The sequence below is a fragment of the Blastomyces gilchristii genome (genome assembly GCF_000003855.2).
Source record: "Blastomyces gilchristii SLH14081 genomic scaffold supercont1.16, whole genome shotgun sequence".
Taxonomy (NCBI): domain Eukaryota; kingdom Fungi; phylum Ascomycota; class Eurotiomycetes; order Onygenales; family Ajellomycetaceae; genus Blastomyces; species Blastomyces gilchristii.
Genome location: NW_003101667.1, coordinates 883,308 through 906,254, shown reverse-complemented (window position 1 = coordinate 906,254; position 22,947 = coordinate 883,308). Strand labels below are relative to the sequence as shown.

The 22,947-nt window shown below is 34.1% G+C and overlaps 2 protein-coding genes across 2 annotated transcripts; one reads left to right on the top strand and one right to left on the bottom strand.

The window, feature by feature from the left end:
• Positions 1-8,523: 8,523 nt before the first annotated feature.
• On the bottom strand, positions 8,524-8,754 carry BDBG_17502 (uncharacterized protein; the record flags this gene model as incomplete). Its single annotated transcript, XM_031725202.1, has 1 exon — positions 8,524-8,754. One exon carries the CDS (start codon positions 8,752-8,754, stop codon positions 8,524-8,526), a length of 231 nt encoding a protein of 76 aa, XP_031579787.1.
• Positions 8,755-17,311: 8,557 nt separating this feature from the next.
• On the top strand, positions 17,312-17,608 carry BDBG_17501 (uncharacterized protein; the record flags this gene model as incomplete). Its single annotated transcript, XM_031725201.1, has 1 exon — positions 17,312-17,608. One exon carries the CDS (start codon positions 17,312-17,314, stop codon positions 17,606-17,608), a length of 297 nt encoding a protein of 98 aa, XP_031579786.1.
• Between the last annotated feature and the right edge of the window lie 5,339 nt (positions 17,609-22,947).

The window sequence follows — 22,947 nt, the reverse complement described above, 5'->3', positions numbered from 1 at the left end:
TTCATGCATTCACTGTGAGAGACACTCTTTGATGATTCTTCAACTCTGATTCTAGATGTTGCATATTAACTTTGTAGTGTGTCTTGAGGTTGAACTGAAGACAGAATCAATGTGAAATATGAAGATTTGAATTAAGTATTTAAAGAAGTGTTCAAAATTCGAGGTTTTCAATTGATTGCAGAGAAAGATTCAGAGATATATATATACAAAGTAATTATTCACAGAAGTTATCAGATGAGAGTTATGAAATCAAAGTACTGATATATAATTATTTTCACATGATTTTCTTCAAATTAGAAAGTTAGTGTTATTAAAAATCATTATCTGATAGAGTAACTTACCAGCTCAGTAGTAATTTTCTAATTATTTTTCTTTTATTGTCTGCATTCTGATGACTTCAGATGTCAGAAAATTCCTTCAGAGCTATAATCAGTTCATGATGAATGTTTCTGAATGAAGTTACAGTGATTGTAGCAGAGAGATGACTCTTCAGTAATCTGCAATACAATCTGTTGATAATTATTTCATAGTTCATCTCAGTGTTTGTGTTGAGTTTTCCATAAATTTCATGACCTGAAATCAGATGTGAAGAATGAAGTGATTATTCATCACAATTGAAAGAGAGCATTCTGTGTTGAATTGTAAATAACATAGACTTTGTGATTCACAGTGATTTCTTGAAGAGTTTATGAATCTTCAATAGAAGTAAAAGAAGTGAAAGAAGTGAATTGAGAAGATATGATAATAATTTGAGAAAGATGATAATTTATTTTCAATAACTGATCACTGATGTGTGTAAGAAGAATTAATATAAGAGAAAATAATCTTCTTTCTTAGCTTAGTTATAATTTTAGTACTAACTCAGATTGAATATTATCAATGTATAAAAGTAAATAAACAATCTTGATTAATCTCTGTCATATTTTGTAAGAAATCCCGCTCCTTGCGGATTCTTTACCCCTATTCCTATCTCTCATGTAATCAATAGGATTAGCGGCCCTTGGCTACACACAACTATATAGACTGGAGTTCGCGAATACTATTCACAACTCAGCTTGAATACTATTATACATTTAATCTCTATATTTTATCTTCCTACTGTGAATACTTCTAGTAGTTAACAGTACATATCACATCAAGCTGTAAACACCTGAATAATCATCTGCAAGCACTTATTCTTATATTTCAAGCTCAGTCAGTCAGCAACTGCCTGTTATGACTGAAAGAACTAGAAACTCACATACTTCAACCCCTGCAAACTCTACTGCAGACACTCAGAAGCAGTCACCTGAATCATAAATAACTCTCATGAAAGAAGTCTCAGAGAACTTATCAATCACTCACAGAATATCATTCTCTACATCTGTGACAGAGAAATTCTTCAAACTCATGAATAAATCAATCTCAGTGAAGAACATTCTTGAGCATCTTTCACAGAATCAAGCTATTTTTCTACAAGAAATACTTACTGTCTGCAAACACTCTTAAACTGAGTCTCTAGACATGATCTTCAGAGATACCTGCAAACTGAAAAGAAACTTTCTTAAGCTGCAATCACTTAAGATCACTTATTAAATCACAATCTATAAAAGCTTTTGCAAGTTTATATTTGAAATTGACTTACAAGCCTGACTGTGTGATATGAAAGATGAAGAAGCTGTCATCTATGTAATGACAGGCCTCTACTACACTGAAGTCAAGAACTGACTGAATTATCTAGAGAATGATCACAAGAGATTCTACTGATCTGTTCTTAAGACCTATCTAGAGAATAAGTTAAGAAACTTCATAAGCTGAACAGAGAACACCTGAGCTATGATTATTAATATTAGAAAAAGAGGTGAGAAATCTGATGAAGACTACTCATAGTGCTTCATGAAATTGTGACATAAATTAAGATCTGTGAAAACAGAGCTCTGAAATAAGACCTGAATAATGATATTTATAAAGAAGCTGAATAAAGACATGCAGAACAAGCTCATTGAGTAAGACTCTAAGCTCTTGATTCTGAAGAAACTGATGACTCTCATTTATCACTTACAGATCACTGTGAGAGTCACAGATCTGTGAAGAGCAGATCACTGACTGACTCTGCAAGGACCAGGACAACAGAGAACAGATTTATCAGAGAAAGATGACAAGACATAGAGAGATTTATATCTGACTGCTGAGCAGAGAGAGAGAGCTTCACAAGCTTCTGTGAACAGAGTGTATAACAGAGAGATCAAGGAAAAGAAACTCTACTTCATCTATTCTAAATCAGAACATCTTCATGCAAACTGTCTGAACAAATTAAAATAGAAATTTGAGAAGTCATGAACAGAGTCAGCAACAGCCTTCTTAAGAGTCTTGAAGCTGATATCTGAATCTGTTGCTTCTCTGATGAAAATGCTTACTTATAGAAAGAGACTGTACTGCAGTACTGCTGCTCTGCAAGCATGAAAAGTATTAATGAACTCAGGATCCCAGGTCACTGTAGTGTCTCTAAAGCTCACAGAGTGAATAAGCTGAATAATGAAAACTGAAAACCTGCTCTTATAATAAGCAGAGTGTGAGAACTTAGACCTGAGAGCTGAGAGACTTGTGAGAGTTATCTTTGAATTATAAGATCTCTTCAGAATCTGAAGAAGATTTGTAGAAACTGTGATTATCACAGATATCACAGATGACATGTACTTGAGACTTGCATAACTTCAAAGACATAATCTGCACATAGCTGTCTGTGAGTCAGATTTATACTTCTGATCAGTGTTGACAGACTCACTTACAGAGATAGAATCAGTTGATGCTGCAGAGTTGATTAGAGAAGATAAGCTTATCTATATAATGACTTTACAAATGTCTGAGAACTTCACAGTCATGAAAACAGAGCTTCAGATACTAGAGAAATATCAAGATCTTACAGAGATGTTCAGCTCAGTAAAGACAGCTGAGCTTTCTTCTCACTGTAAGAAGAATCTGATAATAGATTTGATAGAAGAGTAGAAACCCTTCTGAGAATCAATCTATAAGCTCTCTCATTATGAGACAGAGATCTTATGAGTCTATGTGAAGAAGAATCTGAAGAATGACTTTATTCAATCTTCACAGACCTCTGCAGAAGTCTCTGTGATATTTGTGAAGAAGAAGAATGAAGATCTCAGATTATGTATAGACTACTGCAATCTGAACTTCAAGATAATAAAGAGTCACTATTTCCTGTCTCTGATTGAGAATGTAATCAACTGTCTTATGAGAGCTGTCATATTCACACAGCTGAATGTGATTAATGTATATACATAGCTGCAAATACAGTCTGAGAATGAATGAAAGACTGTCTTTAGAACTGCACTGAGATTATTTGAATATCTAGTGATGTCTTTTAGTCTGACTAATGTCCCTGCAGTATTTCAGTCTTTTATTAATAAAACACTTCATATATATCTGAATGTCTTTGTGATAATATATCTGAATAATGTGATAATGTACTCTGTGAAGAAGAAAGAACACACTGAGCATGTGCAAAGTGTGTTGAAGGCCTTAGATGAGACAGAACTGTATATTAAGCTTATAAAGTATAACTTCAGTGCTCATTGAATTAATTTCCTAGAATATATAATCACTGTAGATGATATTCAGATAAAATCTTCATAAGTTGAGACTATTCTATTATAACTGAAGTTAACTAGTATTTATAAGATTCAGATCTTTCTGAGCTTTGTGAATTTCTATAAACAGTTTATCTTTGTATTCATAAGAATCTCCTTGACTCTTACAGACATGCTGAAGAGTGAAAATAAGAAGAAGTCATTCTATGAATAAAGAATAAAAAGATTGTTAAGAAGAGAGAGCTGTAAGAACTTTCTTATCTCAGAAGCTTATAAGATCTTTACAAGATTGAAACAGATATTCATGAATATAATGATACTGTTTCACTTTGATCTCTTACTCTTAATCAGATTGAAGACAGATGTCTTCTTCTTTATAATTTCAGAAATAGTCTTATAACTACAGTCAAATGAGAACTGAGTTTCAGTGATCTTTTTCTCATGAAAGATGCAACCTGCAGAGATCAACTATGATATTTATAATCAGAAGCTTCTTACAACAGTAAAATTCTTTCATCACTGATATCACTATTTTAAGAGTCTTATAACAGTGATTACTATTAGAACTGATTATAACAGCTTATAACAGTTTGCTTCAATCAAGAAACTCTTATAGCAGCAGATTCACTGAACTCAGAGACTGAGTGAGTTCTGATTCAAGATAGAACATATTAAGAGAACTAAGAACTCAGTGAATAAACTCTCTCACAGATCAGACTATGTTAAGAAGGCCAGGATAACAGATATAGAGAGACTAGAGAAGATAGAAAAGCTTTACAGAATGCTTAAACTGAGTGTTGTGAAGAGATTGACTGAAGAGTCTCTCAATTCTCTATAAGAGAAGAAGAAAAAGAGAGAGAAGAAGCCTGCACAACTACTCTCTATAACACTGAGAGTCAACACTCTGAAGATCTCTGTGAGAATTCTTGAAGAGAGTATCTATAATCTGAAGAGATTGCAGACTTTAAGAAGTGCTGTGAAAGATCTGATGTAAGAAAAAACAGAGTATAAGTCTTCATAAGATCTTCTATTCAGATTGTCTGAACTACAACTGAAGAATGAATATACTTAGTATATTCAGAAACTGCTCATGACAGGGATCAACTCTGCAGAAATAAAGAATTGAAGAGACTTAAATAATCTCTTGCAAAGAGAGAACTGAATTTATATACCTGTAAATGAGTTTCTACACATAGAACTCATTAAAAGGTATCATGACTCTTCTCTAGTAAGTTATTTTACAGATACTAGAACTTATGAGTTGCTCATAAGAAAATACTTCTGACTGAAGATACAAGAACTTGTGAAGAAGATAGTGAATTCTTATACTGTTTATCAGGATTTGCAGATAGTGTGATTCAGATTATATGAAGAACTTACTCCTTTACTCATCTCATGAGAACCTTGAGAATAGCTAGAAATGAATGCTCTTATGAGCCTCTCTGAAAGCAAGAACATATATAATGCCTGCTTTGACAGTGTACTGATAATAGTGAATTGCTTCATCAAGATAACATACTTTATACTCACTCACAAGAACTTGAAGTCAAAGGATTTGACTTATATCTTCATTTATAATGTGATTCAGTTGCATGAGTTGTCTGTGAATATTATCTCAGATAGAGAATCAATCTTTATAGAGAAGTTCTGATCTGATCTGATGACTATACTGAAGATCTCATGAGATCTAAGCACAGCTTTTCATCAACAGACAGATAGTCAGATAGAATATCTAATGAGTATATTAGAACAGTATCTGCAGTGCTTTGTCAATTATAATCAGAATGACTGAGTGTATTGATTATCACTCACAGAGTTTGTATATAATAACTCAAAGTATGTCAGCACAGATAAAACCCTCTTTGAGATGCTCACTGAGACTCATTTACAGATAATCTTGATGAACCTGTGAGAGTACACTATAGAGTGTGATAATGTCTGTGAATGAGCTGAGAGAATTCAGAAGATCTGAGAGAAAGTCTATGAATTCTTGAGAAAGACTTAAGAGTATCAGAAGAGATACTATGACTTCAAGTATATTATAAAGAGTTTCAAGAAAGATGATAGAGTCTGACTGAGTCTAGAAAACATCATTATATAGAGATCTAGTAAGAAGCTGAATCTCTTGCAGACAGAGTCTTATAAGATTATGAAGAAAGTTAGCTCACAGTTCTACAGATTGAAACTGTCATCTGAGTTACAGATGTACAATGTTTTTCATATCTCTTTACTTCATAAATATAAGAAATTCTTAGAAGAGAACTCTGTGACTCATCACTCTGTCTGCAAAGTACTAGAGAGTGAAAGAGAATATCAGATCAAAGAAATTGTTGACTTAGAGAAGTAAGATTGTAAGCTCTGATTCAAGGTTCAGTGATAAGAATATTCTGATAACATGAATAAGTTCACTTGAGAATTATCTGAGCAGATAAGACATCTGCAGAAGCTGAGACATGACTTTTATACTGTAAATTCTGATAAGTCAGAATGATGCAGTCTTCACTAAGAACCTGATTATAACAAAGATATTAACACTGTCATTTACAAATTCTAGTCTATAAGATGATGAGTTTCTACTGAGATGAACAGTCTGCAATGTATGTAAAGAGAAGAAGAAATCATACTCTTATTAAAGTTAAAAAATAAGAAAACAAAAACAGGGCTGTGAACACAATTTAGAGATTAATAAAGAAAAAATAAAGAAAATTCATACTTATATTCTCAATATCTGCAACACTCAACTTTCTCACAACTATCAATTTCTCTCTTCAAAGAAGCAGAGAGTATCATGTCTACAGTACAGACAATTGTTATATTTGATATAAAGACTGTCAGAAATGCACAGACTTCAGAGAAGTCAGACACCAGAGTGTACACAGTTGCAGCAGGGCCTTGAGAACTGGTTATTTGTGTGTGTGATCAGATACTTCTCATGAAGCTGTGTCTGCTCTCTCAGTTATATTGAAGTATTCAGCTCAGAAACAATTGAGATGTGAAGAGAGAGCTCATCTGCTCAGACTAACTTCTGTCATAAATTCATGATATTCATATTGTCTTGATTACCCGGATTTTGCAGGTATCTGAAGACTCATCTTTCATTGACAATGAGATTGTGAAAATGCACCACAGTACAAGGACCATTGATAGAGAACCTAGACATATTTGTATATACCTGGTCAGAGATTGTGTGAGCAGAGAGAGAATGATTGTAGGCCTACAGAGCTGTAGAAGACACTGATAACATTAGAAGCTTTATAAGAACTGTCAGCTAGAGTCTGTAAGGAATTACTTGTAGAGAGACTTACAGCAAAGAACAGAACTGCACTGCTTGAAGTCAGAAACTAGTCTGAGAAAGGCATGAGATTGACTGCTGATCTGAAGATCAGATGTGATGACAGAGCTGAAGAGAATGAAGATGCTGTTGTAAGTGATGACATCTCTGCTTCATCAGTTAGTAAAAAGCAATCAGAGAAGTAGTAAGAACACTCATGAGAAGCTCAGTAGCAGCCAGACATTGTTTACAAAGATATTGAAATTGAAAAAATTTTTATTCTTGAGAAGTTCTTGAATTAATATACAGATATTGTCAGAAACATTCTTTCTCTATTATCTGAGTGAAAACACTTCACAGATAAATGAGAATACTCACAGTTTGTGAGAATGAAAGCTGTTATAGAAAAAGAAAAAAGAAGATGAAGTTTTATAAACAGATCTGAGATATTTATACTACTCTAGAGAGATTTACTTACACTGTGAGTGATTCTGCAGAACAGTCAGATCACTCTAGTAAACAAAGAGTGATTGTGAATTACAGATCTGAATCTTTCTATATGACTATAAAGAGTGATTACAGACTGTGAATATCTTGATTCTACAATTCTACAGAGTTGATGAAAGAATGAAAAATTTCTCATAATTCTACAGTGTCAAAGAACAATGATTTATAAGAATGAGTGAAAGATCAACTTATGAATACTTCTCTTTAATGAAGATGATCTCATAGAGAGTAATTCATCTGTGAGATGAATCTGTGTAATAATCACACAAGAATTTTGTGAAAATGATTGAGAGTCAATCAGAACTCTTCTGTATGAAAGATGTGAGATGAATCTGTGTGATAGTCAGAGAAGAATCTGTAGACTATAAAGAATCTCATAGAATAAGAAACTGAGTGACAGACTCTTTTCTCTTCACAGTAACAAGGGATTTTTCCTCACTGAGATTTTTTATAGATATGAAGGATTTTTAGTGAGTATTACTGCAGTGCTGAGCTGATTCTATGAAGTCACTCAGTGAAAGACTTCACAGACAAAGTCTTAGAGAGAGAGAAATATGTAAGAAATTCTACTTCTCACAGATTCTTTATCTCTATTTCTATCTCTTATGTAATCAATAGAGTTAGCAGCCCTTGACTACACACAACTATATAGACTGGAGTTCACGAATACTATTCACAACTCAGTTTGAATGCTATTATACATTTGATCTCTATATTTTATCTTTCTACTGTGAATACTTCTAGTAGTTAACAGTACATATCACACCAAGCTGCAAACACTTGAATAATCGCCTGCGAGCACTTATTCTTACATATTTCTTGAAATATATTAATATTATGAAAGAGAGTATTATCAAAATGCATTATCAGATAATATCATTAAAAATATATTAATATTATGAATATTAATATTGAAAAAATGTTGATACTTATACATTATAATGATTTGTGAAATATGATAGTTAAATATATATATATATATTATTCCTGACATTGATAATTGATTACAACTTGTACAATAATTTTTGAAAACTCAAAATTAATTTCAATTATTAACTAATAGTTATGAACTTATAACTAACTAATATAAAAAGAAAAAAACTTTTTCTACTCATTATCTTTCTTCTCTTTCTCATTCTTCTCATTATTCTTCACAATTCACTTCTCATTCTCATTCTTCTTCTTCTTCTTCTTATCTGAGATAATAATTACTTTAAAATCTCTCTTCACTGTCTTCTCAGAGAAGGGTTTCTGCTGCTCTCTCTCAGCCAGGTCAATCTGCATCTTAAAATCCTGCATTTTCTGATCTGCTGTCTCAGGTTTCACCTCAGTGATAAGCAGATTGATATGCTCAGAGAGCAGAGCTGTCTTCTTAATATTCTGAATCATAAAGCACATTCAAGATCTGAACAAGGCCTTAATCTACTTCTTCTCTGTCAGCTTCTGCTAATCAATTAGAGAACAGAAGTATTATCAAAAATCATTATCTCTCAATAAAAAACTTATCAGTTTTGACTTCTTTGTCTCTCACTTCAATACTCTCTTAATCTTCTTCTGTCACTGCTTATTTACAGTAACAGTCTTCTTCTCTCTCTCTCTCTTTATCTTGATCTCAAATCATTCTCAGAACTTCTTCTGATCTTACTGCTACTGTATGAGACTCTTCACTATCTTCTTTTTCAATCTCTCATAAGCAGCATCATCTGTATTATTTCTATACTTAGTTCAGTCTAAATCTATTAGAAGTGTTACTTAAAATTGTTATCATTCTGCTCTCTTACAGAGTCTCTTCAAGATATTATAACATATCTTACAATCTGTCTTCTCTTACTTAAATATCTTCTTCTTCTCTCTCTTCAATCTGTGACAGTGCTCATGCGCCTTGATGATTCACAGAACTGCAGAATATTTGAAGAGGAATGATATAATTAATTTTAATAAGTGTTGAGAGAAAGTAAAGGCAGAAAAGGCAGCTAGTAATGATATGATGATGATGATGATAATGATGATGATAATGATGATAATAATAGTGATAATGATGATGATGATAATAATAATAATGATAATGATGATGATGAAAGAGAGAGTGTATCAGAATATATTATTAACTTATCAAATATAAAGAGACTCAAAGAAACTATTAACAGCTTTCAGAGATATACAGAAATGGCTACAGTGTTGCATAGCAATATTATCTTCATTCAATACATGCACTATTGATATTCTTTGTATACAGTTATCATATAATCTATATCAGAGATACATGCAGAAAACAGATCTTTATTACTAGAGAGAATGATTACAGCAATTCTCTATTTTCATATTATAAAGATAAGTTGTTCTCATTTCTTTCTTCTCTCTTTTCTCTTCTTCTTCAACTCATCACTAAGTTCAAGCTGATATGAAAACTATTAAAACACTCTTAGAAACCCTCAAATTGAAGAGTATAGACTAATCAAATTTTAAATACAGATGAATTAAATTACATTTAATAATACTAATTATTCATCCTCTCTCTCAATAAAACAACAGTTGTGTCTTCCCCCCCTCTCAAATGAAACATGGCCCGTGAAAAGCGAGTACCATGCCAGGCCATAATGATTAACACGGCCTCAGTACACAGGGCTGCATACACACAGTGCATGCTGAACTGAGAGACTGTGTGAGTTGCAAACCAGCAGCAGCATCTCAGAGAGAGCTGTGTGATGTGAGAAAGCTACAATTCTCAGTCATATATGCAGAGAGTGAATCACTGCAGTAAGTGCATATATATTATATGAAAGTAACACTTTTTAATAATACTCAGTCTCTGATATCATGAAAATAGAGTCTCTCTGTGAGATCTATTTTTATCAGAAGTCAGAGAATCTTATATTTCTCAAGATTATCTTCACATGCCTTGTTCATGAAATTGATGAGAGAAATCATCAATTTCAGTATTCTGTTCTTAATGTTATTCAAGTGAAAGCAGAGTTCATTCTGATCACACTTTTTAAGTGTATGTTTTCTAATTATTCATATTTATACAGATATATACTGATTATTTGTTAGATAATGTTAAGACAATAACTCATTACAGCTGTGTTACTCTCACTGTGAGAGATATACAGTTGATAATGAATATTATAAAGATTCTGAGAAGTAAGTATTTTAAAAGTGCTGCAGCTCTGTGATCTTGATTTTTTTTATTTTTATTTTTTATTTTTTTCTTTTTCTTTTATTTTTTTTTTTTTTCTTTCTCTTTTTTTTTTTTTCATTGTGATTTTTTCTTGTTTTTGTTTTGTTTTTTGTTTTTTGTTTTTTTTTTGTATTTTATATTTTTTTCATAATTAAAATTATATGAATTATGATCTGTGTTTAGAAAAGTAATGATATTTAGTAACACTCTCTATTAAATTTTTAACAAATGAGTACTATGTTATAATATTATGTAAGTGAGAAATGATTTCATGATCTCATTTAATATCATTCTCAATAATGAAATCAGAATGAAAATATGACTAAGAATTCAAACATATTCTTTATCTGAGACTAGATTTTTATTTGAAAAGTGAATCTGAAATCTTTAATATTTGAAATAATGTGATTTGAGATCAATGTGATGAACACAAATCATAATCAGAAGTAATGCTTTTAGATAACATGATAACTGTAAAGTTTGATCCTGGTCTCAGACACGGTCACACGGTCACACGGTCAGTCTACTCTTCTTGTGAGTGTTCTTACAGTGAGCAGACTGCTGATTAGACATGTAGAGAGAAAATCACCAGCATCTGCAGCAGAGTGCTATATATGCAGAAGCTCTCATTACATCAATCACTATCTCAGAAAAGAGAAGATCAGCAATCACCTAGTAAATTCAGTTAAATGAGAGAGTGACAGAGAAGAGAACAACAATCTATTAAAACTAGATCTCAGTCTAGATTCTGACAGTGAGTTAGAAAAATAGATAATGAGTCAGATATTGAGAGATCTATCTCATTCACAGACACTTTCTCAGACAATTATCTGAGTATGTTTAACACTGATATATACACTATCACAGCATGTGATGTTCTTACAAGTGATTGAGAATATATTAGTGAACTGTAGTACTTATTTTACACCTTTCTTATCATTCTGTAAGAAATCCCGCTCCTCGCGGATCCTTTACCCCTATTTCTATCTCTCATGTAACCAATAGGGCTAGCGGCCCTTGGCTACACACAACTATATAGACTGGAATTCGCGAATACTATTTACAACTCAGCTTAAATGCTATGATACATTTGATCTCTACATTTATCTTTCTATCATGAACACTTCTAGTAGTTAACAGTACATATCATGCCAAGCTGCAAACACCTGAATAATTGCCTGTGAGCACTTATTCTTACATTTCAAGCTCAGTCAGTCAGCAATCACCTGTTATGACTGGAAGAACTAGAAACTCGCATGCTTCAACCTCTGTGAATCCTACTGCAGGCACTCAGGAGCAGTCACCTGAATCATGGATAACCTCTGTGAAAGAAGTCTCAGAGAACTTATCAATCACTCATGAGACATTATTCTCTGCATCTGTGACAGAGGAACCCTCTGAACTCATGAATAAATCAATCTCAGTGAAGAACATTCTTGAGCATCTTCTGCAGAATCAAGCTATTTTTCTACAAGAAATGCTTACTGTCTGCAAACACTCTTGAACTGAGTCTCTAGACATAATCTTCAGAGACACCTGTGAACTGAAAAGAAACTTTCTCAAGTCATGATCACTTAAGGTCATCTATCAAATCACAATCTATAAAAGCTTTTGTGAGTTTGTATTTGAAATTGACTCACAAGCCCAGCTGTGTGACATGGAAGATGAAGAAGCTGTCATCTACATGATGACAGGCCTCTATTACACTGAAGCCAAGAACTGGCTGAATCATTTAGGGAATGATCATGAGAGATTCTGATGATCTGTTCTCAAGATCTATCTAGAGAATAAGTTGAGAGACTCTGTGAGCTGGACAGAGAACACCTGGGCTGTGATCATCAATATTAGAAAAAGAGGTGAGAAATCTGATGAAGACTACTCACAGTGCTTCATGAAATTATGGCATGAATTGAGATCTGTGAAAACAGGGCCCTGAAACAAGATCTGAATAATGATATTTGTGAAGAGACTGAATAAAGATATGCAGGACAAGCTCATTGAGCAAGGCTCTAAGTTCTTGACTCTGAAGAAACTAATGACTCTCATTCATCACTTACAGATCACTGTGAGAGTCACAGACCTGTGAAGAGTGAATCATTGACCAGCCTCATGAGGGCCAGGATAATAGAGAACAGGTTTATCAGAAAAAGATGACAAGATACAGAGAGATTTGTGTCTGACTGCTGAGCAGAGAGAGAGAGTTTTACAAGCTTCTGTGAACAGAGTGCACAACAGAGAGATCAAGAAAAAGAGACTCTGCTTCATCTGTTCTAAATCAGAACATCTCTGTGTAAACTGTTCAGACAAATCAAAATAGAAATTTGAAGAGTCATGAACAGAGTCAGCAACAGCCTTCTTAAGAGTCTTGAAGCTGACACCTGAATCTGTTACTTCTTCAATGAAAATGCTTGCTCACAGAGAGAGACTGTGTTGCAGTACTGCTGCCCTGCAAGCATGGAAAGTATTGATGAACTCAGAATCCCAGATCACTGTGATATCTCTAAAGCTCACAGAGTGAATGAGCTGAAAGATGAAGACTGAGAACCTGCTCTTATAATAAGCAGAGTGTGAGAACTCAGACCTGAGAGCTGAGAGACTTATAAGAATCATCTTTGAATTGCAAGATCTCTCTGAAATCTGAAGAAGATTTGTGAAAACTGTGATTATCACAGACATCACAGATGACATGTATTTGAGACTTGCATGACTTTAAAGACACAATTCACACATAGCTGTCTGTGAGTCAGGTTTATACTTCTGATCAGTGTTGACAGACTCACTTACAGAGATAGAAGCAGTTGATGCTGCAGAGTTGATTAGAGAAGACAAGCTCATCTATATGATAACTTTGTGAGTGTCTGAGAACCTTACAGTCATGGAAACTGAGCTTCAGATATCAGAGAAATACTGAGATCTTGCAGAGATGTTCAGCCCAGCTAAGATAGCTGAGCTTTCTCCTCACTGTGAGAAGAATCTAGTAATAGATTTAATAGAAGAGTAGAAACCCTTCTGAGAATCAATCTATAAGCTCTCTCATCATGAGACAGAGGTCTTGTGAACCTATGTGAAGAAGAATCTGAAGAATGACTTCATCTGATCTTTACAGGCCTTCATGAGAGCCTCTGTGATGTTTGTGAAGAAGAAGGATGAAGATCTCAGATTGTGTGTAGACTATCATAATCTGAACTCTAAGATAATAAAGAGTCACTATTCTCTGTCTCTGATTGAGAATGTGATCAACTGTCTTGCAGGAGCTGTCATATTCATACAACTGAATATGATCAATGTATATACACAGCTGTGAATACAGTCTGAGAATGAATGAAAGACTGTCTTTAGAACTGCACTGAGATTGTTTAAATATCTAGTAATGTCTTTTGATCTGACTAATGTCTCTGCAGTATTTCAGTCTTTCATCAATAAAACACTTCATGCATATCTGAATGTCTTCATAGTAATATATCTGAATGATGTGATGATGTACTTCATGAAGAAGGAAGAACACACTGAGCATGTGTGAAGTGTGTTGAAGGCCTTAGATGAGGCAGAACTGTATGTTAAGCTTGTGAAGTGCAACTTCAGTGTCTGCTGAATTAATTTTCTAGAATATGTAATCATCACAGATGATATTCAGATGAAATCTTTGCAGATTGAGACTATTCTATCATGACTGAAGTCAACTAGTATTCATGAGATTCAGATCTTTCTGAGCTTTGTGAATTTCTATAGACAGTTTATCTTTGTATTCACAAGAATCTTCTTGACTCTTACAGACATGCTGAAGAGTGAAAATAAGAAGAAGTCATTCTATAAACAGAGAATGAAAAGGTTGTTGAGAAGAGAGAACTGTGAGAACTTTCTTATCTCAGAAGCTCACAGAGTCTTTGCAAGATTAAAATAGATATTTATGAATACAGTGATACTGTTTCATTTTGATCTCTTACTCTTAATCAGATTGAAGACAGATGTCTTCTTCTTTGCAATTTCAGAAATAGTCTCATAACTACAGTCAAATGAGAACTGGGTTTCAGTGATCTTTTTCTCACAGAAGATGCAACCTGCGGAGATCAACTATGACATTCATGATCAGAAGCTTCTTGTGATAGTGGAATTCTTCTATCACTGATATCACTACTTCAAGAGCCTTATAACAGTGATTACTATTAGAACTGATCATGACAGCTTGTAATAGTTTGCTTCAATCAAGAAACTCTCACAGCAGCAGGTTCACTGAGCTCAGAGACTGAGTGAGTTCTGGTTCAAGATAGAACATATCAAGAGAACTAAGAACTCAGCAGACAGACTCTCTCACAGGCCAGACTATATTAAGAAGGTCAGAGTGACAGATACAGAGAGACTAGAGAAGGCAGAAAAGCTTTGTGAGATACTCAGACTGAGTATTGTGAAGAGATTGACTGAAGAGTCTCTCAATCCCTTATAAGAGAAGAGAAAGAAGAGAGAAAAGAAGTCTGTATAACTACTCTCTACAACACTGAGAGTCAACACTCTGAGAATCTCTGTAAGAATTCTTGAAGAGAGTATCTATAATCTGAAGAGTTTGCAGGCTTTGAGAAGCACTGCAGAAGACCTGATGCAAGAGAAAACAGAGTATAAGTCTTTATAAGATCTTCTATTCAGATTGTCTGAACTGCAACTGAAGAATGAATATACTCAGTATATTCAGAAACTGCTTACAGCAGGGATCAATTCTGCAGAAACAAAGAATTGAAGAGACTTAAATAATCTCTTGTGAAGAGAGGGCTGAATTTATATGCCTGTGAATGAGTTTCTATATGTAGAACTCATTAAAAGATATCATGACTCTTCTCTAACAGGTCATTTTATAGACACTAGAACTTATAAGTTGCTTACAAGAAAATACTTCTGACTGAAGATGTGAGAACTTGTGAAGAAGATAGTGAATTCTTGTGCTGTTTATCAGGGTTCATGAGTAGTGTGATTCAGGTTATATGAAGAACTCACTCCTCTATTCATCCTGTGAAAACCTTGAGAACAGCTAGGAATGAATGTTCTTGTGAGTCTCTCTGAAAGTAAGAACATATATAATGCCTGCTTTGACAGTGTGCTGATGATAGTGAATTGCTTTATCAAGATAACACACTTTATATTCATCTGCAAGGACTTGAAGTCAAAGAATTTGACTCATATCTTTATCTGCAATGTGATTCAGTTGCATGAATTGTCTGTGAATATTGTCTCAGATAGAGAATTAATCTTTGCAGAAGAGTTCTGATCTGATCTGATAACTATACTGAAGATCTTATAAGATCTAAGCATGACTTTTCATCAACAGACAGATGATCAGACAGAATGCCTGATAAGTATATTGAAACAGTATCTGTGATGCTTTGTCAATTACAATCAGAATGACTGAGTGTATTGATTATCACTCACAGAGTTCATATATAATAACTCAAAACATGTCAGTACAGACAAAACTCTCTTTGAGATGCTCACTGAGACTCATCTGTGAATAATCTTGATGAACCTGCAAGAGTACACTATAGAGTGTGATAATGCCTGTGAACAGGCTGAGAGAATTCAGGAGATTCAGGAGAAAGTCTGTGAATTCTTGAGAAAGGCTCAAGAGTATTAGAAGAGATACTATGACTTCAAGCATATTACAAAGAGTTTCAAGAAAGATGATAGAGTCTGACTGAGTCTAGAAAATATTATCATGTAGAGACTTAGTAAGAAGCTGAATCTCTTACAGACAGAGTCTTATAAGATTGTGAAGAAAGTTAGCTCATAGTTCTACAGATTGAAACTGTTATCTGAGTTACAGATGTACAATGTTTTTCATGTCTCTTTGCTTCATAAATACAAGGAATTCTCAGAAGAGAACTCTGTGACTCATCACTCTGTTCATGAAGTACTAGAGAGTGAAAGAGAATATCAGGTCAAAGGAATTATTGACTCAGAGAAGTGAGGTCATGAGCTCTGATTTAAGATTCAGTGATAAGAGTATTCTGACAAGATGAATAAGTTTACTTAAGAATTATTCAGATAGATAAGATATCTGCAGAAGCTGAGACATGACTTTCATGCTATAAATTCTGATAAGTCAGAATGATGTGATCTTCACTAAGAACCTGATTATAACAAAGATATTAACACTGTCATTTGTGAACTCTAGTCTATAAGATAATGAGTTTCTACTGGAATGAACAGTCTGCAGTGTATACAAGGAAAGAAGAAAACATGTTCTTATTAAAGCTAAAAAATAAGAAAATAAACAGAGCTGTGAATATAATTTAGAGATTAATAAAGAAAAAACAAAGAAAACTCACACTCACATTATTAACATCTGTAACACTTAACTCTCTCACAACTACTAATTTCTCTCTTCAAAGAAGCAGAGAGCATTATACCTGTGATACAGATAATTATTGCATTTAATGTGAAGACTGCTAGAAATGCACAGACTTCAGAGAAGCTGAACATCAGAGTATATACAGTTGTGACAGAGTCTTGAAGACTGATCATCTGCACATGTGATCAGATATCTCTTATAAAGCTGTGTTCACTCTCTCAGTTGTGCTGAAGTATTCAGCCTGAAAATAATGAGAATGCAGAGAGAGAGCTCATCTGCTCAGATTAACTCTCATCATGAATTCATGACATTCACATTGCCTTGATTATCTGGATTTTGCAGGTACCTGAGGACTCATCTTTCATTGGCAATGAGATTGTGGAAATACACCGCGGTGTGAGGATCATTGATAGAAAACCTAGACATATTTGCATATGCCTGGTCAGAGATTGTGCAGGCAGGGAAGGAATGATTGTAGGCCTGCGGGGCTGCAGGAGACACTGGTAACACTGAGAGCTTCACAAGAACTATCAGCTAGAGTCTGTAAGGAATTACTTGTGAGAAGACTTACAGCAAAGAAAGAGACTGCACTACTTGAAGCCAGGGGCTGGCCTGGGAAAGGAATGAGGTGGGCTGCTGGCCTGAAGATCAGATGCAGTGATGAGGCTGAGGGAGATAAAGGCACAGTCATGGACAGCAGCACCCCTGCTTCACCAGCTGGTAAAAAGTGATCAGAGAAGTCATGAGAACACTCACAAGAAGCTCAGTAGTGGCCAGACATTGTTTACAAAGATGTTGAAATTGAAAAAATTTTTATTCTTGAGAAGTTCTTAAATCAATATGTGAATATTGTCAGGAACACTCTCTCTCTGTCATCTGAATGAAAACACTTTGCAGATGAATGAGAATACTCACAGTTTATAGAGATGAAAGCTGTTACAGAAAAAGAAAAAAGAAGATGAGATTCTGCAGACAGATCTGAGATATTTATACTACTCTAAAGAGATTTACTTACACTGTGAGTGATCTTATGAAACAGTCAGATCACTCTAGTAAACAAGAGTGATTGTGAATTGCAGGCCTGAATCTTTCTATATGACTATAAAGAGTGATTACAGACTGTGAACATCTTGATTCTACAATTCTACAGAGTTAATGAAAGAATGAAAAATTCCTCACAATTCTACAGTGTCAAAGAGCAATGATTTGTGAGAATGAATGAAAGATCAACTTATGAATGTTTCTCTTTGATGAGGGTGATCTCACAGAGAGTGATTCATCTGTGAGATGAATCTGTGTAATGATCACACAAGAACCTTATGAAAATGATTGAGAGTCAACTGAAATCCTTCTATATGAAAGATGTGAGATGAATCTGCATGATAGTCAGAGAAGAATCTGTAGATCACAAAGAACCTTACAGAATAAGAAACTGAGTGACAGACTCTTTTCTCTTTATAGTAATAAGGGATTTTTCCTCACTGAGATTTTTTATAGATGTGAAGAGTTTTTAGTGAGTATCACTGCAGTGCTGAGCTGACTATAAAGTCACTCAGTGAAAGGCTTCACAGACAAAGTCTTAGAGAGAAGAGAATATATAAGAAATCCCACTCCTCACAGATTCTTTACCCCTATTCCTATCTCTCATGTAATCAATAGAGCTAGCGGCCCTTGGCTACACACAACTATATAGACTGGAATTTGTGAATACTATTTGCAACTCAGCTTGAATGCTATGATACATTTGACCCCTACATTTATCTTTCTACTGCGAACACTTCTAGTAGTTAACAGTACATATCACGCCAAGCTGCAAACACCCGAATAATCGCCTGCGAGCACTTATTCTTACACATTCTCATTAATACTCTTCAAGGTGATCTCTCAGTTTGCATTGATACAGACACAGGTATATCACTTATTGATACAGTGATAGCAAGCTTATTCTTCTCTCAATGTCAGTTGACTGCTCTGTCACATGATCAATGTGTGTGCATTCAAGAAGTTGATTCAAATACAAATGAATTGAATCTATTCATAGCAACAGCTCTCACTCTAAAGATGAATAATGATTCTCTTTTCAATCAGAAGAGTGAATTTCATCTGATACAATATCTCAGATGCAATATAATTATAGTAAATGATATATTATCACTGATAAGAGTCATCGTTAATGTTCACAATAAGTGTATTATAGTTCATGAAAAATATGCTATAAATGTCAAGGTCATCAGAGGCACTATTCATGCAGGTAGAAACTCTCACTCATTATAAAAGCAGAAAAAGATCATCATCTGCTCTGTGAATGTCAATGTTGTCAATAATGATTCAATTGAGAAATCATCTCTGTTTTCTACCTCACATGTGAAATTATTCAGTCTACAGTTCAATCTATTGAGAGACACAGAAGATCATAACAATCCTCTTCAGATTTTCATAGCAGATGCCCTCACTGAGTGAGTTAAAGCACAGATATCAGATCACTGAGCAGTAAGTGATTATGAAGCAATTCAGAAAATTATTGACTGATATCACAAACTTTTTGATCTCAATCTGAGATTATTTTCAGACAATGTGAAGATACTGCTACAGTTCATTAACAAAGACAATTTTTCCAGACTGAAGCAGTGATCATACTCTCTCTCACAGAGAGATTGAGAAGTAGCTGATCAAATCTTGAACCTGCTTGTTTGAAATGAGAGAATTGAGAGAGTTTCTCTTGAGATCAAGAACTCTATCACTTCCCCTGCATTCATGATCTGATATAAAGAGAAATCACATGTAATTGTGAACTTGCAGAAGATCAATCTACAATTGCTTTTAAATGCATACTCTTTATCAACACAGCAGAATGTCCTGCAGTTGTTAAGCAGTTTTATAGTATTCTTATCAATGAATATTTATCAAGACTTCTTTCAACAGCTCATAGAAGATTCTGATCTCTTTAAAATCATCTTTGTCACACTGCACTGAGAGCTCAAACACTTTACAGTCACTACAATGAGATTGATAATCTCATCTGAATTCTTTCAGCAATGTATGAAAGAGATACTGATATAATTCTTGTGATAATTCATCTTAGTCTATATCAACAACATCATCATCTTCTCACATTTGCTAAATAATTATCTTTATCACATGCAGACAGTATTCACTAGACTGACCGTGTGACCGTGTCTGGGACCAGGACCAGAATTTTTGATAGTCTTATTACCAATTCGACTGATCCCATTACACAGTTTTAACATTAGATAGTAGTCTCATACTGTTCCAGTGGGACTTACTGTCTACTCTTGTCACATTTTCCAAATGAGATCATGATTTCCACTTCTCAATTTAAATTATTTTTATTGCTTTAAATGACTTTAAATCTCATTTGAGCGTTACCAAAAAGTGTTACTTTTTAAAAAATTAAAAATAATCTAAAAAAAACCTTAAAATGTCTAAAAATAGTCACTTTATGCCAAGAATTGAACTAAATGGGATCAAATGGGACCACTTTCTCATTTTTTTCAAGTCATGATTTCATTTTGAGATCTGATATATAGTCACTTTGCATGTTTTTTTAATGATTAGTCCCAGCGGGATTCACGCCAAGAAATGTATGAGATCAGACCAAATGAGACCAAATGTGAAATTCATGGTCTCAGCGGCCAGTCTAGTATTCACTGCTCTCAAGATATTCAGAGTGATGATATTCTTATTCAAGTGTCATTTCATCTATCTCTCTGTGTGTTTGCTGAGCTATCATGCTAACTGACTGAGAATATTCACTTAGAAGAAGAAGATAGCTGCTATCACAAACCTGGTCTTCTCTATAATTCTCAGAGAGCTGGAGAGAATCATCAGCCTCTTTAACTACTATCACAACTTTGTGAATTTCTATGCAGACAAGATAGAAGCACTGAAGACACTCAAAGTCAGAATGCTGCACAACAGCCTCTAAACAGGTCAGAAAAGAGCATCATATACAGCAAGGATTAAATTGATTGAGTTTGAAGCATTTCTGCAATTCCAAGCCCTACTCACAGAGGCTCAACTTTTCTTTAATACTGTTAAACAGACCTTAATGAACACTCTCACAAGAGCATACCCTGACTTCAAGCAACTGTTCATTGTGTACATGAATTCTAGCAAACAGTGTGAGATAGAAATCACACTGCATCAGATGAGTACTGATGGAATTGAGAGACTCATTCTATTTCTATTGTGATGATTGAACTCAGCAGAGAGACAGTATTGAGTGACTGAATTAGAGTGCTTGAGATTGATGTGAGCTCTGAAAAAGCTTTCTCAATACCTCAACAGTGAATTCATTGTTGTGATTAATCATATTACACTCATATCTGTTCTTCAGTCACTCATCACAGGTTATCAGAGTAATCAATTGACAAATTGAGCTCTGATTCTTAGCATGTATATTCTGTGCATGCAAATCTGCTATTATAAAGACACTTTACATCAAAATGTTAATACTCTCTTCTGATTATACACTCTCACAGACAATTCTGAAGAGATCTCTCAAGATAATCAAGAAAAGATACATCAAGCACTCACTCAGTAAGCTGACAGAATCAAGAATGAGTTCATTACTGCTGTATTTAACATAGGTATCACTCTCTCAAACAATATCAAGAATCAATTGTGTAAGAACCTACCAGCTGATTCAGCCTTGAAAAAGGTCTATCATAAAGTGATGTGAGAGAGAAAATATCATTCATTCACACTTCAAGACAGTCTTCTGTTCTTTGTCAATGATCATCTCTGTATTACACAGACCTTAGCAGAAGATCTCATTCACTTATGTCACAATGCTGCCAGACACTCTGGTCTTCATTAAACAGAAGACATTATATACTGATTCTTCTTCTTATCTTATGCTTATAAACAAATTCTTGATTGCATCTTACATTGTCTCAATTATCAACTATCTAAGCTATCAAATCACTCTCAGTGAGAGAAATCACATCTCATCTCATCTCTGAAAGAATCATTCAAGATTCTGTCAATCAATTTCATTACTGAATTACTGATAAGTGACAGCTGTAACACAATACTGACAGTCACAGACAAATTCTCAAAAGTCATCATTCTGATCACAGGGCAAGAGAAATGAAACACTCTGCAATGAGTGAAAGAGTTCTATAGAGAAGTAGTCTGTCACTGACAGCTCTTACTGATAATTAGACTGACCGTGTGACTGTGTCTGAGACCAGGACCAGATTTTTTGATAGTCTTATTACCAATTCGACTGATCTCATTACACAGTTTTAACATTAGATAGTGGTTTCATACTGTCTCAGTGAGACTTACTGTCTACTCTTGTCACATTTTTCAAATGAGATTAGACTGGCCGCCGGGACCATGAATTTCATGTTTAGTTTCATTTGGTCTGGTCCCATACATTTCTTGGCGTGAATCCCGCTGGGACTGGCTATTAAAAAAACATGTAAAGTGACTATATATCAGATCTTAAAATGGAACCATGACTTGAAAAAAATGAGAAAGTGGTCTCATTTGGTCCCATTTAGTCCCATTCTTGGCATAAAGTTACTATTTTTAGACATTTTAAGGTTTTTTTTAGACTATTTTTAATTTTTTAAAAAGTAACACTTTTTGGTAACACTCAAATGAGATTTAAAGTCATTTAAAGCAATAAAAATAATTTAAATTGAGAAGTGGAAATCATGGTCCCATTTGGAAAATGTGACAAGAGTAGACAGTAAGTCTCACTGAGACAGTATGAGACTACTATCTAATGTTAAAACCATGTAATGGGATCAGTCGAATTGGTAATGGAACTATCAAAAAATCTGGTCCTGGTCCCAGACACGGTCACACGGTCAGTCTAAATGAGATCATGATTTTCACTTCTCAATTTAAATTATTTTTATTGCTTTAAATGACTTTAAATCTCATTTGAGTGTTATCAAAAAGCGTTACTTTTTAAAAAATTAAAAATAGTCTAAAAAAACCTTAAAATGTCTAAAAATAGTAACTTTATGCCAAGAATGAGACTAAATAGAATCAAATGGGACCACTTTCTCATTTTTTTCAAGTCATGGTTTCA